General features: G+C 42.9%; 1 protein-coding gene across 20 annotated transcripts in view; it reads right to left on the bottom strand.

The window, feature by feature from the left end:
• Nucleotides 1-22,639, bottom strand: part of LOC129840233 (leucine-rich repeat flightless-interacting protein 2-like) — a 48,552-nt gene that overhangs the window by 4,414 nt on the left and 21,499 nt on the right. For 5 of the 20 annotated variants that reach the window (XM_055907931.1, XM_055907928.1, XM_055907930.1 and 2 more), the window contains 13 exons: nt 15,338-15,385; nt 12,881-12,931; nt 11,646-11,726; nt 11,077-11,121; nt 10,536-10,601; nt 9,009-9,086; nt 4,982-5,017; nt 4,742-4,867; nt 4,223-4,486; nt 3,911-4,003; nt 3,572-3,667; nt 3,277-3,406; nt 633-2,816 (listed from right to left, as the gene is read on the bottom strand). In XM_055907931.1, coding sequence (XP_055763906.1) covers nt 790-2,816; nt 3,277-3,406; nt 3,572-3,667; nt 3,911-4,003; nt 4,223-4,486; nt 4,742-4,867; nt 4,982-5,017; nt 9,009-9,086; nt 10,536-10,601; nt 11,077-11,121; nt 11,646-11,726; nt 12,881-12,931; nt 15,338-15,385 — 3,141 coding nt within the window. In that variant the 3' untranslated portion in view covers nt 633-789. Of the gene's footprint in view, nt 1-632; nt 2,817-3,276; nt 3,407-3,571; nt 3,668-3,910; nt 4,004-4,222; nt 4,487-4,741; nt 4,868-4,981; nt 5,018-9,008; nt 9,087-10,535; nt 10,602-11,076; nt 11,122-11,645; nt 11,727-12,880; nt 12,932-13,047; nt 13,517-15,337; nt 15,386-22,639 lie in introns of those variants that run through there. The other 15 variants (XM_055907942.1, XM_055907939.1, XM_055907941.1 and 12 more) reach the window with 14 other exon arrangements.

Consider the following 22,639-nt stretch of genomic DNA (forward strand, 5'->3'; position numbering starts at 1 on the left):
CCAAGAGTGTGCAAAGCTGTCATCAATTCAAAGAGTGGCTACTTTGAAGAATCTCAAATATAAACAATATTTTAATTTAACACTTTTTTACTACATGGTTCCATATGTGTTATTTCATAGTTGTGATGTCTTCACTATTATTCTACAGTGTAGAACATAGTAAAAAAGAAAAGAAAAACCCTGGAATGAGTAGGTGTGTCCAAACTTTTGACTGGGATTATATAAAATAGACAGTATATACTTAATTCATTGCAATTATAAAACATTTCACCCAACTGATCACAATCTGCAGTTCATTGAAAACCTGAGAATATGGACACAGTTGCTTACCACTGAAATACTGTACAGTATGTTGGAGGGACTGTGAGTATGGATGAAAAGAGTTTAAAACAGCTGACACATACAAATGAGTGGAGATAACATGTCATGGGATTGATATATTCTCCCACGTATTACCTATTTAATCATGTAATTGTTATCTAGTATGTTGCATGTAAAAACCTGACACATGAACAATACAGAATTGTTGTTGTGTAATATAATCCTGTCCCCTGTGCATAAATGGAAGCTTGGTGAGGTTCATGGAACCCAGAAATCAGTGCAATAGTGCAAAATAAAACAAAACCAATCGCTCTTCAACATGGTTCATTTATTCAAGGCACTAAATAAGTCATTAAATAAAACATGTAATTCCTTTGAGTAAAACAAAGAAACCCACAGAGACTGGCTGCAACCCCAGTCAGTAGTCTATTACACATCAAATAACACTTTGAGAGTAGTGATCATCAACTAGTTTACTTTGCAAGGATCTTTGCCTTTGCCCTTTCTATTGCCCTTTACTCCCTTTCTTACGCCTCTCTCCGGTTTCTGGGCTTCTTCCACTGGGGGGCGCTCTCTCTCCTCCTCCACCGCCTCGGGTAATGGCTGTATCTCTTGGCCAAGTGCCGAGGGTCCGGGTGACGAGCTGATGTGTTCTTCTTCTACAGGTAGATATGTTTCCTCCTTTTTCACAAGTAGAACGGCTTCTTCACAACTGTCTATATATCCAGTGTCCCCATCGTTTAACTCATTGTCTCCCCCTGCTGGTGAACTTGTTGAAGCCTCCCTCTGTTCTGTCTGTTGCTCCTCCTGAATGGCTTCCTGCTGGAGATTCTCCTCATAGATGTTCTCCTCAATGATGCACCATTCTTCTCTCTCTACACAACTGGGTGATTCTGACCTGATCCTGTCTGGGCTGGGCTCTACCTCCTCTGTCCTGTCCGAGATAACCTCTCCACTAGAGTCGCTGATCCTCTGAGTTCTAGCTACATCCAGTGAGTTTTCCGTCAGTACCTGATCACTCTCGGATAGTTTACATATACATTTACAGGTACATCCTTGTTTCTCCCTTGATTCTGCTACATCCATCTTCTGATCACCTTGAACTCCTGGTAAGGTCATTTCTAAGCTGGTCTCTAGCCTCTCTGGTAAATCAGGGATCACCTGTTTGTCTAGTTTAGTCTTCCCCTCTGTTATGATAGGTGTTACCGTTTTGTCAGAGATAGTGGATGGGGGCTCCTTTGCCTGAAGCTCTTTGTTATTTGGTTCATCTTCCTTCATGCCACATAGAGATTCCTGCCAAATCTGATCTGGCTTGCTCTCCACTGAACTCGACTCCAGCTCTTCAGCCCTCTCAGATAATTTCTGTCCGTCAGAGTCTGTGATCTTTGGCACAGTTTCCACAGAGCTTTCTGTACTGAAATGATCATTCTTATGTTGCTGAAGTTCTAGAGAATTCTGTCCATCTTTCTCAAATTCACTTAACGTGTTTATTATGAGCTGATCTGTCTTGATTCCAACCTCGTCAGGACATTCAGAGATAAACAGTTCAATAGAGACTGTAGATGAGACAGCAGATGTTCCAGTAGATGTTACTTGGCCAGTCTCTGCCTGATGCCCTGGTTTATTCTTCATCTTCATCCCTATTGTTTCTGTTTTGTTTAATGATCCCTGAGAGATGTGATTTGGGCTGATCTTTGCCTCCCCTAGACATACAGAAATCCTCAGAATCATCTTCATCATCTCAGATTCCGTGATCCTTGAGTTTTCTGGAATGACTTGATCTTTAGTCCCAGGATCATACTCCTGGGTGTGCTCTCCTTGCAGGTCACTTTGAGATTCACTTTGGATTTGACTAAGAGTGGCCTCTGTCTCAACACAGGGAGTTGGGCCAGAGATGTCCTGTTCTTCAAAGTTAGTAGACATAGCTGTGAGAAGCTCTGTGTTTTCCCGTCCATTCTCGAGGTTTGTGTTTTCCTCACATTGTCCGTCAGTGCCACCGCTTACTGGTACAGCTTCCTTGTTACTTTCTCCACTGTTTTCCTCATTCTCTGCCTGTTCCAGAGATTCTGGTTCAAATCCTCTTTGATTCACCCCATCTCCATTGTCACCGCTACCATCTGTATTTTCCTTTTGAACCAAAATGTCTCCCTCAAGTTCAGCAGGTTCCACCAGGGTTTCTGTGTCGCAGTATTGGGGTTTCTCTACTTCATATTCAACCTGAGTCTCTTTGTCACCAAAATGCACCAAAATGGCTTCTTCAGGTGCAGCAACATCCACCTGGGTCTCTTGGTTACAGTACTTGGACTGCTCTGCTTCAATGTCTGTTTGTTGCTGCAGGCTGTCATTCAACTTGTCTTGGTTCAACTTGTCAGAAGAGTCTATCTCCAGTAGTGCCCTCTCCTGGTCATGTGAGTAGTTGTCAGCCTCATGTAGAAGTCTGCTTCCTCCTGGTGTCCTCACCTCGCCATGGTCCAACTGCATCTCTGGTGCTTCGCCTGGAAGATCACAGGGAATAGATTGGAGGGCCAAACACAGGTCATTCTTCAGCGTCTGAGATTGCAAGCACGGAAATTCAATGATTGCTGGAGGGGAATTAATTTGGAGCCATTTGTAGAGAATACAATCAAGGCCTTGATCCCGGCTGAATTAGAATGCAGAATCAGCAACTGACTCAACAGGATTAATTAACATTATGATGATAATCCCACGGAGGACAATACTGCAAAACAATGACGTCAGAAAAAAGAAAAAGAAAGCCAACCATCCTCGTTTTGTATCCCATCATGCAACACAAACATAACCCTGACATTTCAAACAGTGATTCATCCAAATGACAGAAGACAAATCAAATACAAAACATGACTGCACAATATCATTCAACATGATTTGAGTAGGATGGTGGTAAATAAGCAGAGATCAGATATGAGCAATTGCACCGGTGGGTTATTTTCTTACCAAGCATGCTCTCCCCACCATGAGATGGCTGAGCCAATCGGGAGGTAGAGTCTGCACTGAGAGGCCCGTCAATCATCTGTCCTGCATCCCCATTGGTGGTTACTTCAGGTGACAGCACTATCCCATTTTTCTGATTTGGGAGAGAACGAGCAAAATAAATCTGAATAATCTTTCAGAAAGTCTTTTGCCCATTAGAACTTCCTATTGTTCTAGTGTTTGCTGACATGTGCATGGAGGCCCTCTTTGAAGTCATGATGAGGAAACCTTCACTCAGCAGTACTTCAAGGTGCTGTACCTTCAGAGTGTCTTTGAGGTGGACCACCTGATCCCTGAGCTTATCCCGCTCATCTCGCACGCCAGCGTCTGAGAATTCCCTCTGCCTCTCTAAGGCCTGAGCCATACCCAAGCAGCAGCAGCAGGGGGAGGAGGAGGAGGAGGAGGAGGAGGAGGAAGAGTGGGTAAAGAAGGGAGAGAAGCATTGAGGGGAAAAAAGAGATACAGTGGAAATGTCTTGGTTAGTTTGGAGCGTTAAACTTGAGTAGCTGACAGAGGAATGGAAGCGTTTTCTGTAGAACTTCCTGGAGCAGTGATGCGGCTAACAGTTTGAGGTTCACCCTCTATTCCGCGAGCGTACCCCAATCTTTTTCTCCTTCCATCCGAGGGTCTCCTGCAGGTCGGAGATCTCCCTAACACAGCTGTCCCGTTTGAGACGGAGCTGGCCCACCTCCTGGCCACGGGACGAAAGCAAGATGGAGGAGAAGAAGGGACAGAGGAGAAGGGAGGGACAATCAGCATGCAGAGAGTATGCAGCAGGAAAAGAGACTACAGCAAGTTTAGCAAGAGGCCTAAGTTAGATCTATGTTAGTGTTATGTTCTGAGAGGAAGTACTGTTTTTGTTACCGTATTGTTGTTAGCAGGAAGTCTTTGTGATGACCTGAGTACTCACGGTTAGCAGTTCTTCACTCTGTTTCAGCATCTCTCTCATCTCGTTAAACTGGCGCTGCAGAACACTGTGGGCGTGTCTCTCCCTCTCAAACTCCTTGGCCTTGTCGTTGTACTCTCGTTTAGACTCGTACAGCTGCTCCTCCAGCTCAATGAGCGAGTCCTTCAGCGTGTCCACCTGGTACATGAGGTTGGACTTCTCGTTGTGTAGCTGGGCGTTGGACACCATGGCCTTACGGTACTTCTCCTCAGACTCCACCAGGGAGTCCTGTTGAGAGACAAAATGGAGGACAGTGGAGGGGTGAGAGGTCAGGGGAGAAACAAAGCAAAACAGTTAAGCAGTTAGTATCTCAACAGCAACTACGCAGACGTTGTTCGTCTTCAACCGTGGAATACTTCCTGTAATAATCGTGTTTCTGGAGTCAACAAAATCATTCTAAAAACATTCACTGTAGACCATGGAACATCTCTTTCTCAGATATACTGTATGGTCCTACTCATAGAAGTATCTCTATGGTCCTACCTTTATCTCTCGAATGGAGGCCTCTGTCTCTACTGAGATAGAGGTGTCACAGCTGCCTCTGCGAGAGGAGGGCCCGCCCAGCGATGCTAGAGTGGCTGCTGAGAGGGTAGAGGCAGTCCTGGAACCCTGGGAGGAAACAGGACAGGGCCGTCTTGAAGGCTGTTTCACAACAGCCATATTCCCTACTTCATCTTTAATACATTAAAAGCTAGAGTTTCAGATCAGGTGTGTGACCCGTACCTTTTCCAGGAAGTCCCTGTCTGACCTCTCCTCCACCTGTAGAGGGAAAAACAACTTGGTTACTCTCAGGAGAGGAGATACACATATTTACAATGTCACTCATTTAGTTGATTGACACACCATAAATCGAGGCCATGCCCATACTGTATCCATCTCTGTATATCCACACACTGCATCACAACAAACATCTTTAGAGTCATTAACCCTCTCTGGAACCCCATCTGACTCTGAACCACAGAACCACTGGACACTACAGAGTTAGTCATATCATATCCACTGGACACTACAGAGTTAGTCATATCATATCCACTGGACACTACAGAGTTAGTCATATCATATCCACTGGACACTACAGAGTTAGTCATATCATATCCACTGGACACTACAGAGTTAATCACATCATATCCACTGGACACTACAGAGTTAGTCATATCATATCCACTGGACACTACAGAGTTAGTCATATCATATCCACTGGACACTACAGAGTTAGTCATATCATATCCACTGGACACTACAGAGTTAATCATATCATATCCACTGGACACTACAGAGTTAATCACATCATATCCACTGGACACTACAGAGTTAGTCCTATCCACTAGACACTACAGAGTTAGTCCTATCCACTGGACACTACAGAGTTAGTCCTATCCACTGGACACTACAGAGTTAGTCCTATCCACTGGACACTACAGAGTTAGTCCTATCCACTGGACACTACAGAGTTAGTCCTATCCACTGGACACTACAGAGTTAGTCCTATCCACTGGACACTACAGAGTTAGTCCTATCCACTGGACACTACAGAGTTAGTCCTATCCACTGGACACTACAGAGTTAGTCCTATCCACTGGACACTACAGAGTTAGTCCTATCCACTGGACACTACAGAGTTTATCATATCCACTGGACACTACAGAGTTAGTCCTATCCACTGGACACTACAGAGTTAGTCCTATCCACTGGACACTACAGAGTTAATCATATCATATCCACTGGACACTACAGAGTTAGTCACATCATATCCACTGGACACTACAGAGTTAATCACATCATATCCACTGGACACTACAGAGTTAGTCATATCATATCCACTGGATACTACAGAGTTAGTCCTATCCACTGGACACTACAGAGTTAGTCATATCATATCCACTGGACACTACAGAGTTAATCATATCACTGGACACTACAGAGTTAGCCATATCATATCCACTGGAGACTACAGAGTTAGTCATATCATATCCACTGGACACTACAGAGTTAGTCATATAATATCCACTGGACACTACAGAGTTAGTCCTATCCACTGGACACTACAGAGTTAATCATATCATATCCACTGGACACTACAGAGTTAGTCACATCATATCCACTGGACACTACAGAGTTAGTCATATCATATCCACTGGACACTACAGAGTTAGTTATATCATATCCACTGGACACTACAGAGTTAGTCATATCACTGGACACTACAGAGTTAGCCATATCATATCCACTGGAGACTACAGAGTTAGTCATATCATATCCACTGGACACTACAGAGTTAGTCATATCATATCCACTGGACACTACAGAGTTAGTCATATCATATCCACTGGACACTACAGAGTTAATCACATCATATCCACTGGACACTACAGAGTTAATCACATCATATCCACTGGACACTACAGAGTTAATCACATCATATCCACTGGACACTACAGAGTTAATCATATCATATCCACTGGACACTACAGAGTTAGTCATATCATATCCACTGGACACTACAGAGTTAGTCATATCATATCCACTGGACACTACAGAGTTAATCACATCATATCCACTGGACACTACAGAGTTAGTCATATCATATCCACTGGACACTACAGAGTTAATCACATCATATCCACTGGACACTACAGAGTTAATCATATCATATCCACTGGACACTACAGAGTTAGTCATATCATATCCACTGGACACTACAGAGTTAGTCATATCATATCCACTGGACACTACAGAGTTAGTCATATCATATCCACTGGACACTACAGAGTTAGTCATATCATATCCACTGGACACTACAGAGTTAATCATATCATATCCACTGGACACTACAGAGTTAGTCATATCATATCCACTGGACACTACAGAGTTAATCACATCATATCCACTGGACACTACAGAGTTAATCACATCATATCCACTGGACACTACAGAGTTAGTCATATCATATCCACTGGACACTACAGAGTTAGTCATATCATATCCACTGAGACACTACAGAGTTAATCACATCATATCCACTGGACACTACAGAGTTAATCATATCACTGGACACTACAGAGTTAGTCATATCATATCCACTGGACACTACAGAGTTAATCACATCATATCCACTGGACACTACAGAGTTAATCATATCATATTCACTGGACACTACAGAGTTGGTCATATCATATCCACTGGACACTACAGAGTTAATCACATCATATCCACTAGACACTACAGAGTTAATCATATCATATTCACTGGACACTACAGAGTTAGTCATATCCACTGGACACTACAGAGTTAATCATATCACTGGAGACTACAGAGTTAATCATATCATATCCACTAGACACTACAGAGTTAATCATATCATATTCACTGGACACTACAGAGTTAGTCATATCATATTCACTGGACACTACAGAGTTAGTCATATCATATCCACTGGACACTACAGAGTTAATCATATCATATCCACTGGACACTACAGAGTTAATCATATCATATTCACTGGACACTACAGTTAATCATATCACTGGACACTACAGAGTTAGTCATATCATATTCACTGGACACTACAGAGTTAATCATATCATATTCACTGGACACTACAGAGTTAGTCATATCATATCCACTGGACACTACAGAGTTAATCATATCATATCCACTGGACACTACAGAGTTAGTCACATCATATCCACTGGACACTACAGAGTTAATCACATCATATCCACTGGACACTACAGAGTTAATCATATCATATTCACTGGACACTACAGTTAATCATATCATATCCACTGGACACTACAGAGTTAATCACATCATATCCACTGGACACTACAGAGTTAGTCATATCCTATCCACTGGACACTACAGAGTTAGTCATATCATATCCACTGGACACTACAGAGTTAGTCATATCATATCCACTGGACACTACAGAGTTAGTCACATCATATCCACTGGACACTACAGAGTTAATCATATCATATTCACTGGACACTACAGTTAATCATATCACTGGACACTACAGAGTTAGTCATATCATATTCACTGGACACTACAGAGTTAATCATATCATATTCACTGGACACTACAGAGTTAGTCATATCATATCCACTGGACACTACAGAGTTAATCATATCATATCCACTGGACACTACAGAGTTAGTCACATCATATCCACTGGACACTACAGAGTTAATCACATCATATCCACTGGACACTACAGAGTTAATCATATCATATTCACTGGACACTACAGTTAATCATATCATATCCACTGGACACTACAGAGTTAATCACATCATATCCACTGGACACTACAGAGTTAGTCATATCCTATCCACTGGACACTACAGAGTTAGTCATATCATATCCACTGGACACTACAGAGTTAGTCATATCATATCCACTCCAGTCCAGGCTGCATGTTAGTTGTCAGTGTCACCCACACACCAATGCGTCCACACAGAGGCCCACCTCACATTGGCCAGGTCGGGACCATATATTCTTTGCTTGTACCAAAGCTGCAGTCTTTGTAATGTCCACCAAGGGGCATAAGGAACCTGAGCACTGTCAGCTGTCTATGAGTATTACCTTGGTGCAGAGGACACACAGGACAGACCATAGAGTTCAGTTCTCTGGACAATACACTCTTCATTGAGATGATAATAAGTGGGCAGTCATTTAACAGAATAGAGAACAGAGAAAGGGATGTAAGGCTGCGGGTTAGAGGGAGTGACCAGTGAAGAGAGCTCACCACTGGGCTGGCACGGGCAGAGCTGGCCCTGGACGAGGCCCGAGAGTTGGAGCCCAGAAAACCACTGTAGTCTGAAGGCTGGCATAAAAAGAAGATGGATAAAATAAGAAAAGAGAAGGAAATGAAAAAGAGAGAGACGTTAGTCACAGAGTTTGTCAGTCAGCAAGCAGGGACAGACAGAGCTGAAGCAGGGACAGAGCGGAAGCAGGGACAGACAGAGCGGAAGCAGGGACAGACAGAGCGGAAGCAGGGACAGACAGAGCTGAAGCAGGGACAGACAGAGCGGAAGCAGGGACAGACAGAGCGGAAGCAGGGACAGACAGAGGGGAAGCAGGGACAGACAGAGCTGAAGCAGGGACAGACAGAGCTGAAGCAGGGACAGACAGAGCTGAAGCAGGGACAGACAGAGCTGGAGAGACAAGGGAACACATTGATAGACAAGTCAACCAGGCCCTGTTAGACCAAAGACAACCCTCCCACACATCAAAAACCCAGACACATACAATTCCATGCGTACGCTCCACTCTAGACTCCACCATTGTAGACATACTGCAAACCCCACGCAACAAAGTCACAATCAAACTGTGACTTGACACAGTGTTTGCAAAGGTCATCGACACACAAGACGCACTGTAAGATAATTCAGGATGGTTATTGGTTGAATACAGCTAACTGAAAACATGGATTCCTTCTTCTGGAAGTCTGAAATCCACAGGTGGGAAAGAAACAAGAAACCCCAATAGAAAGAAGTAGTGGGGTGACGACACTGTCATGCAGACTTCTCCTGGGGTGGCCAACCCTCCTACTGGAGAGAATCAGGTGTGTTCAAGCAGAGCTGGAATAAAAGCCTGCACACCCAGCCTGCCGCTAGTATCGCTTCAAGAGGAGGGTGGGTCGACCCCACAATGCAATTCCACGTTGGCACATGGGGCATGGCAAGCAAGGCCCCCTCATCAGGGGAACACAGTGATACATTCCATGCATGCTGTCTATTCAAGCCTCCCTTTTGATTTGAAAACCGTCACAACAACCACAATTCTAGACACACTTGAAAACCCCACAAAATCTCACTAGGACTTTGCACTGTGTTTCCAAAAGTCATCAACACACAAGACAGGGTGGGAATTAGTGGAATACAACGAGTTAAAGAAGGAGTCCTTGTTTGGTGTGTCTGATAAAAACAGAAGACACCACTGACCCTGATAGAAGTAGAGACTGACAACACTGTCATGCAGACAGACTATGGCCAGGGCTGGCCAACTGTCTTCCCAGAAACCTATTGGATGTGTAGGCTTTTGCTCCAGACCTGCTCCAATACAAATGGTTCTACTAATCAGCTACTCATCTGGGTGTTGATTAGCTGAATCATGTTAGAGCAGGGCTGGATCAAAAGCCTGCATACCCAGTAGCTCGTATCTCTCCAGGAGGAGGGTTGACCACCGCTGTACTATGCAGTCCCATGTTGCCACAGGGGGCATGCCAAGCAACCTCCCTCAGGGTAAGAGAGGGGGCGTCAGTGCTTCTTACACCGCGAGAGATGGAGCCACTAAAGCGCCGTGTGCTACTCTGCACAGCCTCGTCACACACAGAGCCCTGTAGATAGGAGAGAGACACACACACACTGCATCAGACTTCACCTCACAAACACACGCATACATACACGCTCTGGATCAGACTTCAACTCACAATCACACACACACACAAACACACTGCATCAGACTTCACAAACACATTCACACTGGATCAGACTACACCTCACGCACATATACACATCCATCTCAGTAATCATGCAGGAAAAGGACCAGTCTTATAGCATGCCACCTTGAAGACACCACTGTACTTCTGCAACTCAGCTTACTGTCTCACGTTCTCCTTAACACATCAAAGTATTTTGGAAATGTAACTTTTAGGGCCAGGACTGTATGTGGGTCTTGATAACATCTAGCCCCTCTGCCAAACCATTCTCACATGCCTTATAATGACACTAGCAATGAGACATCACAGATCTATCTATCTACTGTCTAAACAGGTGGTGAAGGGTCGGAGGTCATAGGAAAGAGGAACCAACCCTGTGACTCTGGGTGCGTGGGCCATCAATAAAGAGCATGGAGGGCTGAAGATGGACAGAGAGGGAAACAATCCAACATTCTACTGTAAGTGATAAACAACAGTGATTCTATCTAGTATGTACAACTGGAAAAAGCTCTACGTTTTGAGAATCTCCTATTCCGTCATTCTAAGAAACCAACAGAAGGGTGAGGTTGAGTGGGTAGGGAAGGAGGGAGAAGTTGAGTGGGTAGGGAAGAAGGGAGAGGTTGAGTGGGTAGGGAAGGAGGAAAGGAGAGGGTGAGTGAGTGGGTAGGGAAGGAGGAAAGGAGAGGGTAGGGAAGAAGGAAAGGAGAGGGTGAGAGGGTAGGGAATAAGGAAAGGAGAGGTTGAGTGGGTAGGGAAGAATGGAGGGAGAGATTGAGTGGGTAGGGAAGGAGGGAGAGATTGAGTGGGTAGGGAAGGAGGGAGAGATTGAGTGGGTAGGGAAGTAAGGAGGGGAAAAAGGAAATGGGAAAAGGTGGAGCAGCATTGGGAAATGAAAGAGGGATGAGACGTGAAGGAGAGAGGAATAAATGAGTGGGGACAGACCCGGCCATTTTGAGTGGAATTTTGATGTCTGAGGGAGGGGAGACTGTTGGAGCTGCAGTACAGATCAGATGAGAAGTTTCTCTACAACGCCACAACACACACAGAGAGAGCGAGAGAGAGAGAGAGAGAGAGACACAGAGATGAGGGGAGAGTGAAAGAGAGAGAAACAAAATAAGAATAGAGAAATGATTCCTCTGGAAAATGAACCCAACAGAGAGGTAAAATGTGTCAACTCCTTTGACAAGGGACCAAAACAAAAAGGCATGTTGTTATGTCTAGAGGCATTTCAGACATTCATTAGTGACAGTTATTATGACAAGGGAAGTGCGGTGACAATACAGTCGACAACCAGACCGTCCTGTTAAACCACGTTCACTGTCTGGGGTGTGCTGATAACTAGTTGGGTTATGAGCCATTTCAAGCGCATGCATGCCTTCCCGGCCAAAAGTCTACCGTTTCATTACCATAACAACTGTCTGTGTACCAGTGTTAACTTAGTCCTACTAGCCTAGCTTATAACCATGTAGTCTTGCTTGTTTGATAATGCCTCAACTCTCAGTGTGTGAACCTTGTGTGTCTTCAAAACCCCTTTTTAATAGAACACCTTCACCGTCAGTGATTCCATCATCATCACCTCAGATTTAAATAGAGGTGTTTTTCACACGACAGGTGGTGTTCCCACATCAGGCGGGGTCCCATCGCCATATTGGGACGAGGCATGGAGGAGTTCCTTTAAAAAGGTAGAGAGAAAATCGCCCAGACTTTTGCAACGGTTAAACCATGTTTCAAAGGCCACATTCCAACTCTGATACCGGAGACATGTACCGGAATGTTACCTCAGTCGTGTGTAGTATCTCTGAGACATCATGACACATGGAGGAAGAGACTTTTACAACCGTCTCATTGCTGACATTCTTGATGTCAAATATGACCGGTGGGAGTTCAATGAGCTGTGTGTTATGTCAGGGCCCTATTCAGCCTGGATAGCTGAAGCCTTTCAGATTGCGTGATGGAAATGTAAAGGTGATTTCCCATTGAGCCGACATATGCAGCGCTTACGGTGAATGCAGTCTTCGCTAACGTGGGAACATTGCCTTTACTGCAGCAATACAGATTGAACGGAGGTCTTAGTCTGTCCTATATACAGTAGGCCTTATACTATGAGATGTTAGAGAAGCAGGAAGTAGATATCATAGAACTAGTCCTTTAATAGGATCTCTATGGTATATACTAACCCTAAGGCTTCCTCGGCTCCCCACCGACATCCGTTCCTCATCGTCTGAGATCTGGGAGGGAAAGGGACACATAAACACAAACACACAACAATCAATCAATGCACAAGGTGTATCATTGTGGGTTGTTGAGCTGTAGCAGTGGATTGAAGCTGCCCCTAGACACTGACCTAAAAGTTCCCATTTGAATCCTAACCCAGTTCTGCTTTGGATTTGGAGAGGATGAGCTGATCCTAGAGCTGTGTATAGAGGCAGCCTCTACCTCAGAGCGTTCCGGAATCATTACTTATATACACAATAACATACAGAAAAGAAAGCACATGTTTGTCAGACAGGCCGTATAACGGTAGAGAGAGGGGAGATGGGGGAGTCAGACCGTATAACGGTAGAGAGAAGACAGGGGGAGTCAGGCCGTATAACGGTAGAGAGGTGAAGATGGGGGAGTCAGTCTGTATAACGGTAGAGAGGAGAAGACAGGGGGAGTCAGGCTGGCCGTATAACGGTAGAGAGGAGAAGACAGGGGGAGTCAGGCAGGCCATATAACGGTAGAGAGGTGAAGACATGGGGAGTCAGGCCGTATAACGGTAGAGAAGTGAAGATGGGGGAGTCAGTCTGTATAACGGTAGAGAGGAGAAGACGGGGGAGTCAGGCAGGCCGTATAACGGTAGAGATGTGAAGACAGGGGGAGTCAGGCTGTATAACGGTAGAGAGGAGAAGACATGGGGAGTCAGGCCGTATAACGGTAGAGAGAAGACAGGGGGAGTCAGGCCGTATAACGGTAGAGAGGTGAAGATGGGGGAGTCAGTCTGTATAACGGTAGAGAGGAGAAGACAGGGGGAGTCAGGCTGACCGTATAACGGTAGAGAGGAGAAGACAGGGGGAGTCAGGCAGGCCATATAACGGTAGAGAGGTGAAGACATGGGGAGTCAGGCCGTATAACGGTAGAGAAGTGAAGATGGGGGAGTCAGTCTGTATAACGGTAGAGAGGAGAAGACAGGGGAGTCAGGCAGGCCGTATAACGGTAGAGACGTGAAGACAGGGGGAGTCAGGCTGTATAACGGTAGAGAGGAGAAGACATGGGGAGTCAGGCTGTATAACGGTAAAGAGGTGAAGACATGGGGAGTCAGGCTGTATAACGGTAGAGAGGAGAAGACATGGGGAGTCAGGCTGTATAACGGTAAAGAGGTGAAGACATGGGGAGTCAGGCTGTATAACGGTAGAGAGGAGAAGACATGGGGAGTCAGGCAGGCCGTATAACGGTAGAGAGGAGAAGACGGGGACTCAGGCCGTATAACGGTAGAGAGGAGAAGACAGGGGGAGTCAGGCCGTATAATGGTAGAGAGAAGACATGGGGAGTCAGGCCGTATAATGGTAGAGAGAAGACATGGGGAGTCAGGCTGTATAACGGTAGAGAGAAGACATGGGGAGTCAGGCTGTATAACGGTAGAGAGAAGACAGGGGAGTCAGGCCGTATAATGGTAGAGAGAAGACATGGGGAGTCAGGCCGTATAATGGTAGAGAGAAGACAGGGGGAGTCAGGCCGTATAATGGTAGAGAGAAGACATGGGGAGTCAGGCCGTATAATGGTAGAGAGAAGACATGGGGAGTCAGGCCGTATAATGGTAGAGAGAAGACATGGGGAGTCAGGCCGTATAATGGTAGAGAGAAGACAGGGGGAGTCAGGCCGTATAATGGTAGAGAGAAGACAGGGGAGTCAGGCTGTATAACGGTAGAGAGAAGACAGGGGAGTCAGGCCGTATAACGGTAGAGAGGAGAAGACAGGGGGAGTCAGGCCGTATAACGGTAGAGAGGAGAAGACAGGGGGAGTCAGGCCGTATAACGGTAGAGAGGAGAAGACATGGGGAGTCAGGCCGTATAACGGTAGAGAGGAGAAGACAGGGAGAGTCAGGCCGTATAACGGTAGAGAGGAGAAGACAGGGAGAGTCAGGCTGTATAACGGTAGAGAGGAGAAGACAGGGGGAGTCAGGCTGTATAACGGTAGAGAGGAGAAGACAGGGGGAGTCAGGCCGTATAACGGTAGAGAGGAAAAGACAGGGGGAGTCAGGCTGTATAACGGTAGAGAGGAGAAGACATGGGGAGTCAGGCTGTATAACGGTAGAGAGGTCAAGACATGGGGAGTCAGGCTGTATAACGGTAGAGAGGTGAAGACATGGGGAGTCAGGCTGTATAACGGTAGAGAGGAGAAGACAGGGGGAGTCAGGCTGTATAACGGTAGAGAGGTGAAGACATGGGGAGTCAGGCTGTATAACGGTAGAGAGGTGAAGACATGGGGAGTCAGGCTGTATAACGGTAGAGAGGAAAAGACAGGGGGAGTCAGGCTGTATAACGGTAGAGAGGAGAAGACAGGGGGAGTCAGGCTGTATAACGGTAGAGAGGTGAAGACATGGGGAGTCAGGCTGTATAACGGTAGAGAGGAGAAGACAGGGAGAGGATACAGACCGACGTGTGTCTCCGTGAAGGACGGGAGGAGTACCTCTCACTCTCCTCCTGGAAGGCCCGGAAGGAAAGAGGAAAAGAAAGTACCCGGTTAAAAGTTAGAGGTTAGGAGGAAAGGTCAAGGAAGTGGTTCTGGGTCTGCCACCAGATGTGGATTTTATAGACAAAGACCAATCAAAAACACAATCTGCACGGGGCAAAACTGGATTGGTTTTGGGAACGCTGGGGCTGGGGTTATTTCCATTCCCATTCCTGTCAGTTGACCAGGATGTAGAACATCTCAAATTGACTGAAATTGAAATGGAATCAAACCCATATCTGGACATGACACTGCATGCGTTTATTTACAGTACACTACTTATGCATTCCCTGGCCTCTACTCTGATGCAGGCAGACTGCCACTGGTTAGACAAGCCCAGAGAGAGGTGGGGGTGGGGTGAGGAGGGTCTACTGTAAACTCCTAGGTCATGTGACATGGATTTAATCCTCCCGGTGGGTTGTCATGGCGATCCCAGTACCATGAAAAGGGTTTAACCCCTGTCAGATGGCATGGGAGACCCCCGTAGTGGTACAGGATCTAGTGAAGTGAGGATCAACTCTGTCCCTGTCTGGCCTGGTTCATGACAGACCTTTAAAAGCACACATGCTGCCCCTGTGCTGCCTGAGAGCAACTACACATGCCAAGCTTCTAGGTCCAGCTATATCCAGGATAACTATGATATTATCAACAGGATGGGACATAGAAATAGAGAATACTAAACACATATATTGCACAACACAGGGGGTGGTGTGTTCAACACTGTGCATGCATCACATTTACTAAACACTTCCTCGTCGCAGGCAATGCACTGTACACAGTGAAACACTACTACTACCTAGGGTTTGCAGTAAGCTGTTTCAACAGACAGTGTATATTATATTACCAGTGTGCAGTAAGCTGTTTCAATAGACAGTATATATTATATTACCAGTGTGCAGTAAGCTGTTTCAATAGACAGTATATATTATATTACCAGTGTGCAGTAAGCTGTTTCAATAGACAGTATATATTATATTACCAGTGTGCAGTAAGCTGTTTCAATAGACAGTATATATTATATTACCAGTGTGCAGTAAGCTGTTTCAATAGACAGTATATATTATATTACCAGTGTGCAGTAAGCTGTTTCAATAGACAGTATATATTATATTACCAGTGTGCAGTAAGCTGTTTCAATAGACAGTATATATTATATTACCAGTGTGCAGTAAGCTGTTTCAATAGACAGTATATATTATATTACCGGTGTGCAGTAAGCTGTTTCAACAGACAGTATATATTATATTACCAGTGTGCAGTAAGCTGTTTCAATAGACAGTATATATTATATTACCAGTGTGCAGTAAGCTGTTTCAATAGACAGTATATATTATATTACCAGTGTGCAGTAAGCTGTTTCAATAGACAGTGTATATTATATTACCAGTGTGCAGTAAGCTGTTTCAATAGACAGTATATATTATATTACCAGTGTGCAGTAAGCTGTTTCAATAGACAGTATATATTATATTACCAGTGTGCAGTAAGCTGTTTCAACAGACAGTATATATTATATTACCAGTGTATTATATTACCAGCTGTTTCAATAGACAGTATATATTACCAGTGTGCAGTAAGCTGTTTCAACAGACAATATATATTATATTACCAGTGTATTATATTACCAGCTGTTTCAATAGACAGTATATAATATATTACCAGTGTGCAGTAAGCTGTTTCAACAGACAGTATATATTATAAGCTGTTTCAACAGACAGTATATATTATATTACCAGTGTGCAGTAAGCTGTTTCAACAGACAGTGTATATTATATTATCAGAGTATTATATTACCAGCTGTTTCAATAGACAGTATATAATATATTACCAGTGTGCAGTAAGCTGTTTCAACAGACAGTATATATTATATTATCAGAGTATTATATTACCAGCTGTTTCAATAGACAGTATATAATATATTACCAGTGTGCAGTAAGCTGTTTCAACAGACAGTATATATTATATTATCAGAGTATTATATTACCAGCTGTTTCAATAGACAGTATATAATATATTACCAGTGTGCAGTAAGCTGTTTCAACAGACAGTGTATATTATATTATCAGAGTATTATATTACCAGCTGTTTCAATAGACAGTATATAATATATTACCAGTGTGCAGTAAGCTGTTTCAACAGACAGTGTATATTATATTATCAGAGTATTATATTACCAGCTGTTTCAATAGACAGTATATATTATATTACCAGTGTGCATTAAGCTGTTTCAATAGACAGTATATAATATATTACCAGTGTGCAGTAAGCTGTTTCAATAGACAGTATATATTATATTACCGGTGTGCAGTAAGCTGTTTCAACAGACAGTATATATTATATTACCGGTGTGCAGTAAGCTGTTTCAACAGACAGTATATATTATATTACCAGTGTGCAGTAAGCTGTTTCAACAGACAGTATATATTATATTACCGGTGTGCAGTAAGCTGTTTCAACAGACAGTATATATTATATTACCAGTGTGCAGTAAGCTGTTTCAACAGACAGTATATATTATATTATCAGAGTATTATATTACCAGCTGTTTCAATAGACAGTATATAATATATTACCAGTGTGCAGTAAGCTGTTTCAACAGACAGTATATATTATATTATCAGAGTATTATATTACCAGCTGTTTCAATAGACAGTATATAATATATTACCAGTGTGCAGTAAGCTGTTTCAACAGACAGTGTATATTATATTATCAGAGTATTATATTACCAGCTGTTTCAATAGACAGTATATAATATATTACCAGTGTGCAGTAAGCTGTTTCAACAGACAGTGTATATTATATTATCAGAGTATTATATTACCAGCTGTTTCAATAGACAGTATATATTATATTACCAGTGTGCATTAAGCTGTTTCAATAGACAGTATATAATATATTACCAGTGTGCAGTAAGCTGTTTCAATAGACAGTATATATTATATTACCGGTGTGCAGTAAGCTGTTTCAACAGACAGTATATATTATATTACCGGTGTGCAGTAAGCTGTTTCAACAGACAGTATATATTATATTACCAGTGTGCAGTAAGCTGTTTCAACAGACAGTATATATTATATTACCGGTGTGCAGTAAGCTGTTTCAACAGACAGTATATATTATATTACCAGTGTGCAGTAAGCTGTTTCAACAGACAGTATATATTATATTACCGGTGTGCAGTAAGCTGTTTCAACAGACAGTGTATATTATATTACCAGTGTGCATTAAGCTGTTTCAATAGACAGTATATATTATATTACCAGTGTGCAGTAAGCTGTTTCAACAGACAGTATATATTATATTACCAGTGTGCAGTAAGCTGTTTCAATAGACAGTATATATTATATTACCAGTGTGCAGTAAGCTGTTTCAATAGACAGTATATATTATATTACCAGTGTGCAGTAAGCTGTTTCAACAGACAGTATATATTATATTACCAGTGTATTATATTACCAGCTGTTTCAATAGACAGTATATATTACCAGTGTGCAGTAAGCTGTTTCAACAGACAATATATATTATATTACCAGTGTATTATATTACCAGCTGTTTCAATAGACAGTATATATTACCAGTGTGCAGTAAGCTGTTTCAACAGACAATATATATTATATTACCAGTGTATTATATTACCAGCTGTTTCAATAGACAGTATATATTACCAGTGTGCAGTAAGCTGTTTCAACAGACAATATATATTATATTACCAGTGTATTATATTACCAGCTGTTTCAATAGACAGTATATAATATATTACCAGTGTGCAGTAAGCTGTTTCAACAGACAGTATATATTATAAGCTGTTTCAACAGACAGTATATATTATATTACCAGTGTGCAGTAAGCTGTTTCAACAGACAGTGTATATTATATTATCAGAGTATTATATTACCAGCTGTTTCAATAGACAGTATATAATATATTACCAGTGTGCAGTAAGCTGTTTCAACAGACAGTATATATTATATTATCAGAGTATTATATTACCAGCTGTTTCAATAGACAGTATATAATATATTACCAGTGTGCAGTAAGCTGTTTCAACAGACAGTATATATTATAAGCTGTTTCAACAGACAGTATATATTATAAGCTGTTTCAACAGACAGTATATAATATATTACCAGTGTGCAGTAAGCTGTTTCAACAGACAGTATATATTATAAGCTGTTTCAACAGACAGTATATATTATATTACCAGTGTGCAGTAAGCCGTTTCAACAGACAGTATATATTATAAGCTGTTTCAACAGACAGTATATATTATATTACCAGTGTGCAGTAAGCTGTTTCAATAGACAGTATATATTATATTACCAGTGTGCAGTAAGCTGTTTCAACAGACAGTATATATTATATTACCAGTGTGCAGTAAGCTGTTTCAACAGACAGCATATATTATATTACCAGTGTGCAGTAAGCTGTTTCAATAGACAGTATATATTATATTACCAGTGTGCAGTAAGCTGTTTCAATAGACAGTATATATTACCAGTGTGCAGTAAGCTGTTTCAATAGACAGTATATATTACCGGTGTGCAGTAAGCTGTTTCAATAGACAGTATATATTACCAGTGTGCAGTAAGCTGTTTCAACAGACAGTGTATATTATATTACCAGTGTGCAGTAAGCTGTTTCAACAGACAGTATATATTATATTACCAGTGTGCAGTAAGCTGTTTCAATAGACAGTATATATTACCGGTGTGCAGTAAGCTGTTTCAATAGACAGTATATATTATATTACCAGTGTGCAGTAAGCTGTTTCAATAGACAGTATATATTATATTGCCAGTGTGCAGTAAGCTGTTTCAACAGACAGTGTATATTATATTACCAGTGTGCAGTAAGCTGTTTCAATAGATAGTATATACACTGCTCAAAAAAATAAAGGGAACACTTAAACAACACAATGTAACTCCAAGTCAATCACACTTCTGTGAAATCAAACTGTCCACTTAGGAAGCAACACTGATTGACAATAAATTTCACATGCTGTTGTGCAAATGGCATAGACAAAAGGTGGAAATTATAGGCAATTAGCAAGACACCCCCAAAAAAGGAGTGATTCTGCAGGTGGTGACCACAGACCACTTCTCAGTTCCTATGCTTCCTGGCTGATGTTTTGGTCACTTTTGAATGCTGGCGGTGCTCTCACTCTAGTGGTAGCATGAGACGGAGTCTACAACCCACACAAGTGGCTCAGGTAGTGCAGTTCATCCAGGATGGCACATCAATGCGAGCTGTGGCAAAAAGGTTTGCTGTGTCTGTCAGCGTAGTATCCAGAGCATGGAGGCGCTACCAGGAGACAGGCCAGTACATCAGGAGACGTGGAGGAGGCCGTAGGAGGGCAACAACCCAGCAACAGGACCGCTACCTCCGCCTTTGTGCAAGGAGGTGCACTGCCAGAGCCCTACAAAATGACCTCCAGCAGGTCACAAATGTGCATGTGTCAGCATATGGTCTCACAAGGGCTCTGAGGATCTCATCTCGGTACCTATTGGCAGTCAGGCTACCTCTGGCGAGCACATGGAGGGCTGTGCGGCCCCACAAAGAAATGCCACCCCACACCATGACTGACCCATCGCCAAACCGGTCATGCTGGAGGATGTTGCAGGCAGCAGAACGTTTTCCATGGCGTCTCCAGACTCTGTCACGTCTGTCACATGTGCTCATGTGCTCAGTGTGAACCTGCTTTCATCTGTGAAGAGCACAGGGCGCCAGTGGCGAATTTGCCAATCTTGGTGTTCTCTGGCAAATGCCAAACGTCCTGCACGGTGTTGGGCTGTAAGCACAATCCCCACCTGTGGACGTCGGGCCCTCATACCACCCTCATGGAGTCTGTTTCTGACCGTTTGAGCAGACACATGCACATTTGTGGCCTGCTGGAGGTCATTTTGCAGGGCGCTGGCAGTGCACCTCCTTGCACAAAGGCGGAGGTAGCGGCCCTGCTGCTGGGTTGTTGCCCTCCTACGGCCTCCTCCACGTCTCCTGATGTACTGGCCTGTCTCCTGGTAGCGCCTCCATGCTCTGGACACTACGCTGACAGACACAGCAAACCTTTTTGCCACAGCTCGCATTGATGTGCCATCCTGGATGAACTGCACTACCTGAGCCACTTGTGTGGGCTGTAGACTCCGTCTCATGCTACCACTAGAGTGAGAGCACCGCCAGCATTCAAAAGTGACCAAAACATCAGCCAGGAAGCATAGGAACTGAGAAGTGGTCTGTGATCACCACCTGCAGAATCACTCCTTTTCTGGGGGTGTCTTGCTAATTGCCTATAATTTCCACCTTTTGTCTATGCCATTTGCACAACAGCATGTGAAATTTATTGTCAATCAGTGTTGCTTCCTAAGTGGACAGTTTGATTTCACAGAAGTGTGATTGATTTGGAGTTACATTGTGTTGTTTAAGTGTTCCCTTTATTTTTTTGAGCAGTGTATTACCGGTGTGCATTAAGCTGTTTCAATAGACAGTATATATTATATTACCAGTGTGCAGTAAGCTGTTTCAACTGACAGTATATATTATATTACCAGTGTGCAGTAAGCTGTTTCGATAGACAGTATATATTATATTACCAGTGTGCAGTAAGCTGTTTCAACAGACAGTATATATTATATTACCAGTGTGCATTAAGCTGTTTCAACAGACAGTAAATATTATATTACCAGTGTATTATATTACCAGTGTATTATATTACCAGTGTATTATATTACCAGCTGTTTCAATAGACAGTATATATTACCGGTGTGCAGTAAGCTGTTTCAACAGACAGTGTATATTATATTACCAGTGTGCAGTAAGCTGTTTCAATAGACAGTATATATGATATTACCAGTGTGCAGTAAGCTGTTTCAATAGACAGTATATATTATATTACCAGTGTGCAGTAAGCTGTTTCAACTGACAGTATATAATATATTACCAGTGTGCAGTAAGCTGTTTCAATAGACAGTATATATTACCAGTGTGCAGTAAGCTGTTTCAACAGACAGTATATATTATATTACCAGTGTGCAGTAAGCTGTTTCAACAGACAGTATATATTATATTACCAGTGTGCAGTAAGCTGTTTCAATAGACAGTATATATTATATTACCAGTGTGCAGTAAGCTGTTTCAACAGACAGTATATATTATATTACCAGTGTGCAGTAAGCTGTTTCAACAGACAGTATATATTATATTACCAGTGTGCAGTAAGCTGTTTCAAT

Source organism: Salvelinus fontinalis, chromosome 41 (genome assembly GCF_029448725.1).
Source record: "Salvelinus fontinalis isolate EN_2023a chromosome 41, ASM2944872v1, whole genome shotgun sequence".
Lineage (NCBI taxonomy): Eukaryota > Metazoa > Chordata > Actinopteri > Salmoniformes > Salmonidae > Salvelinus > Salvelinus fontinalis.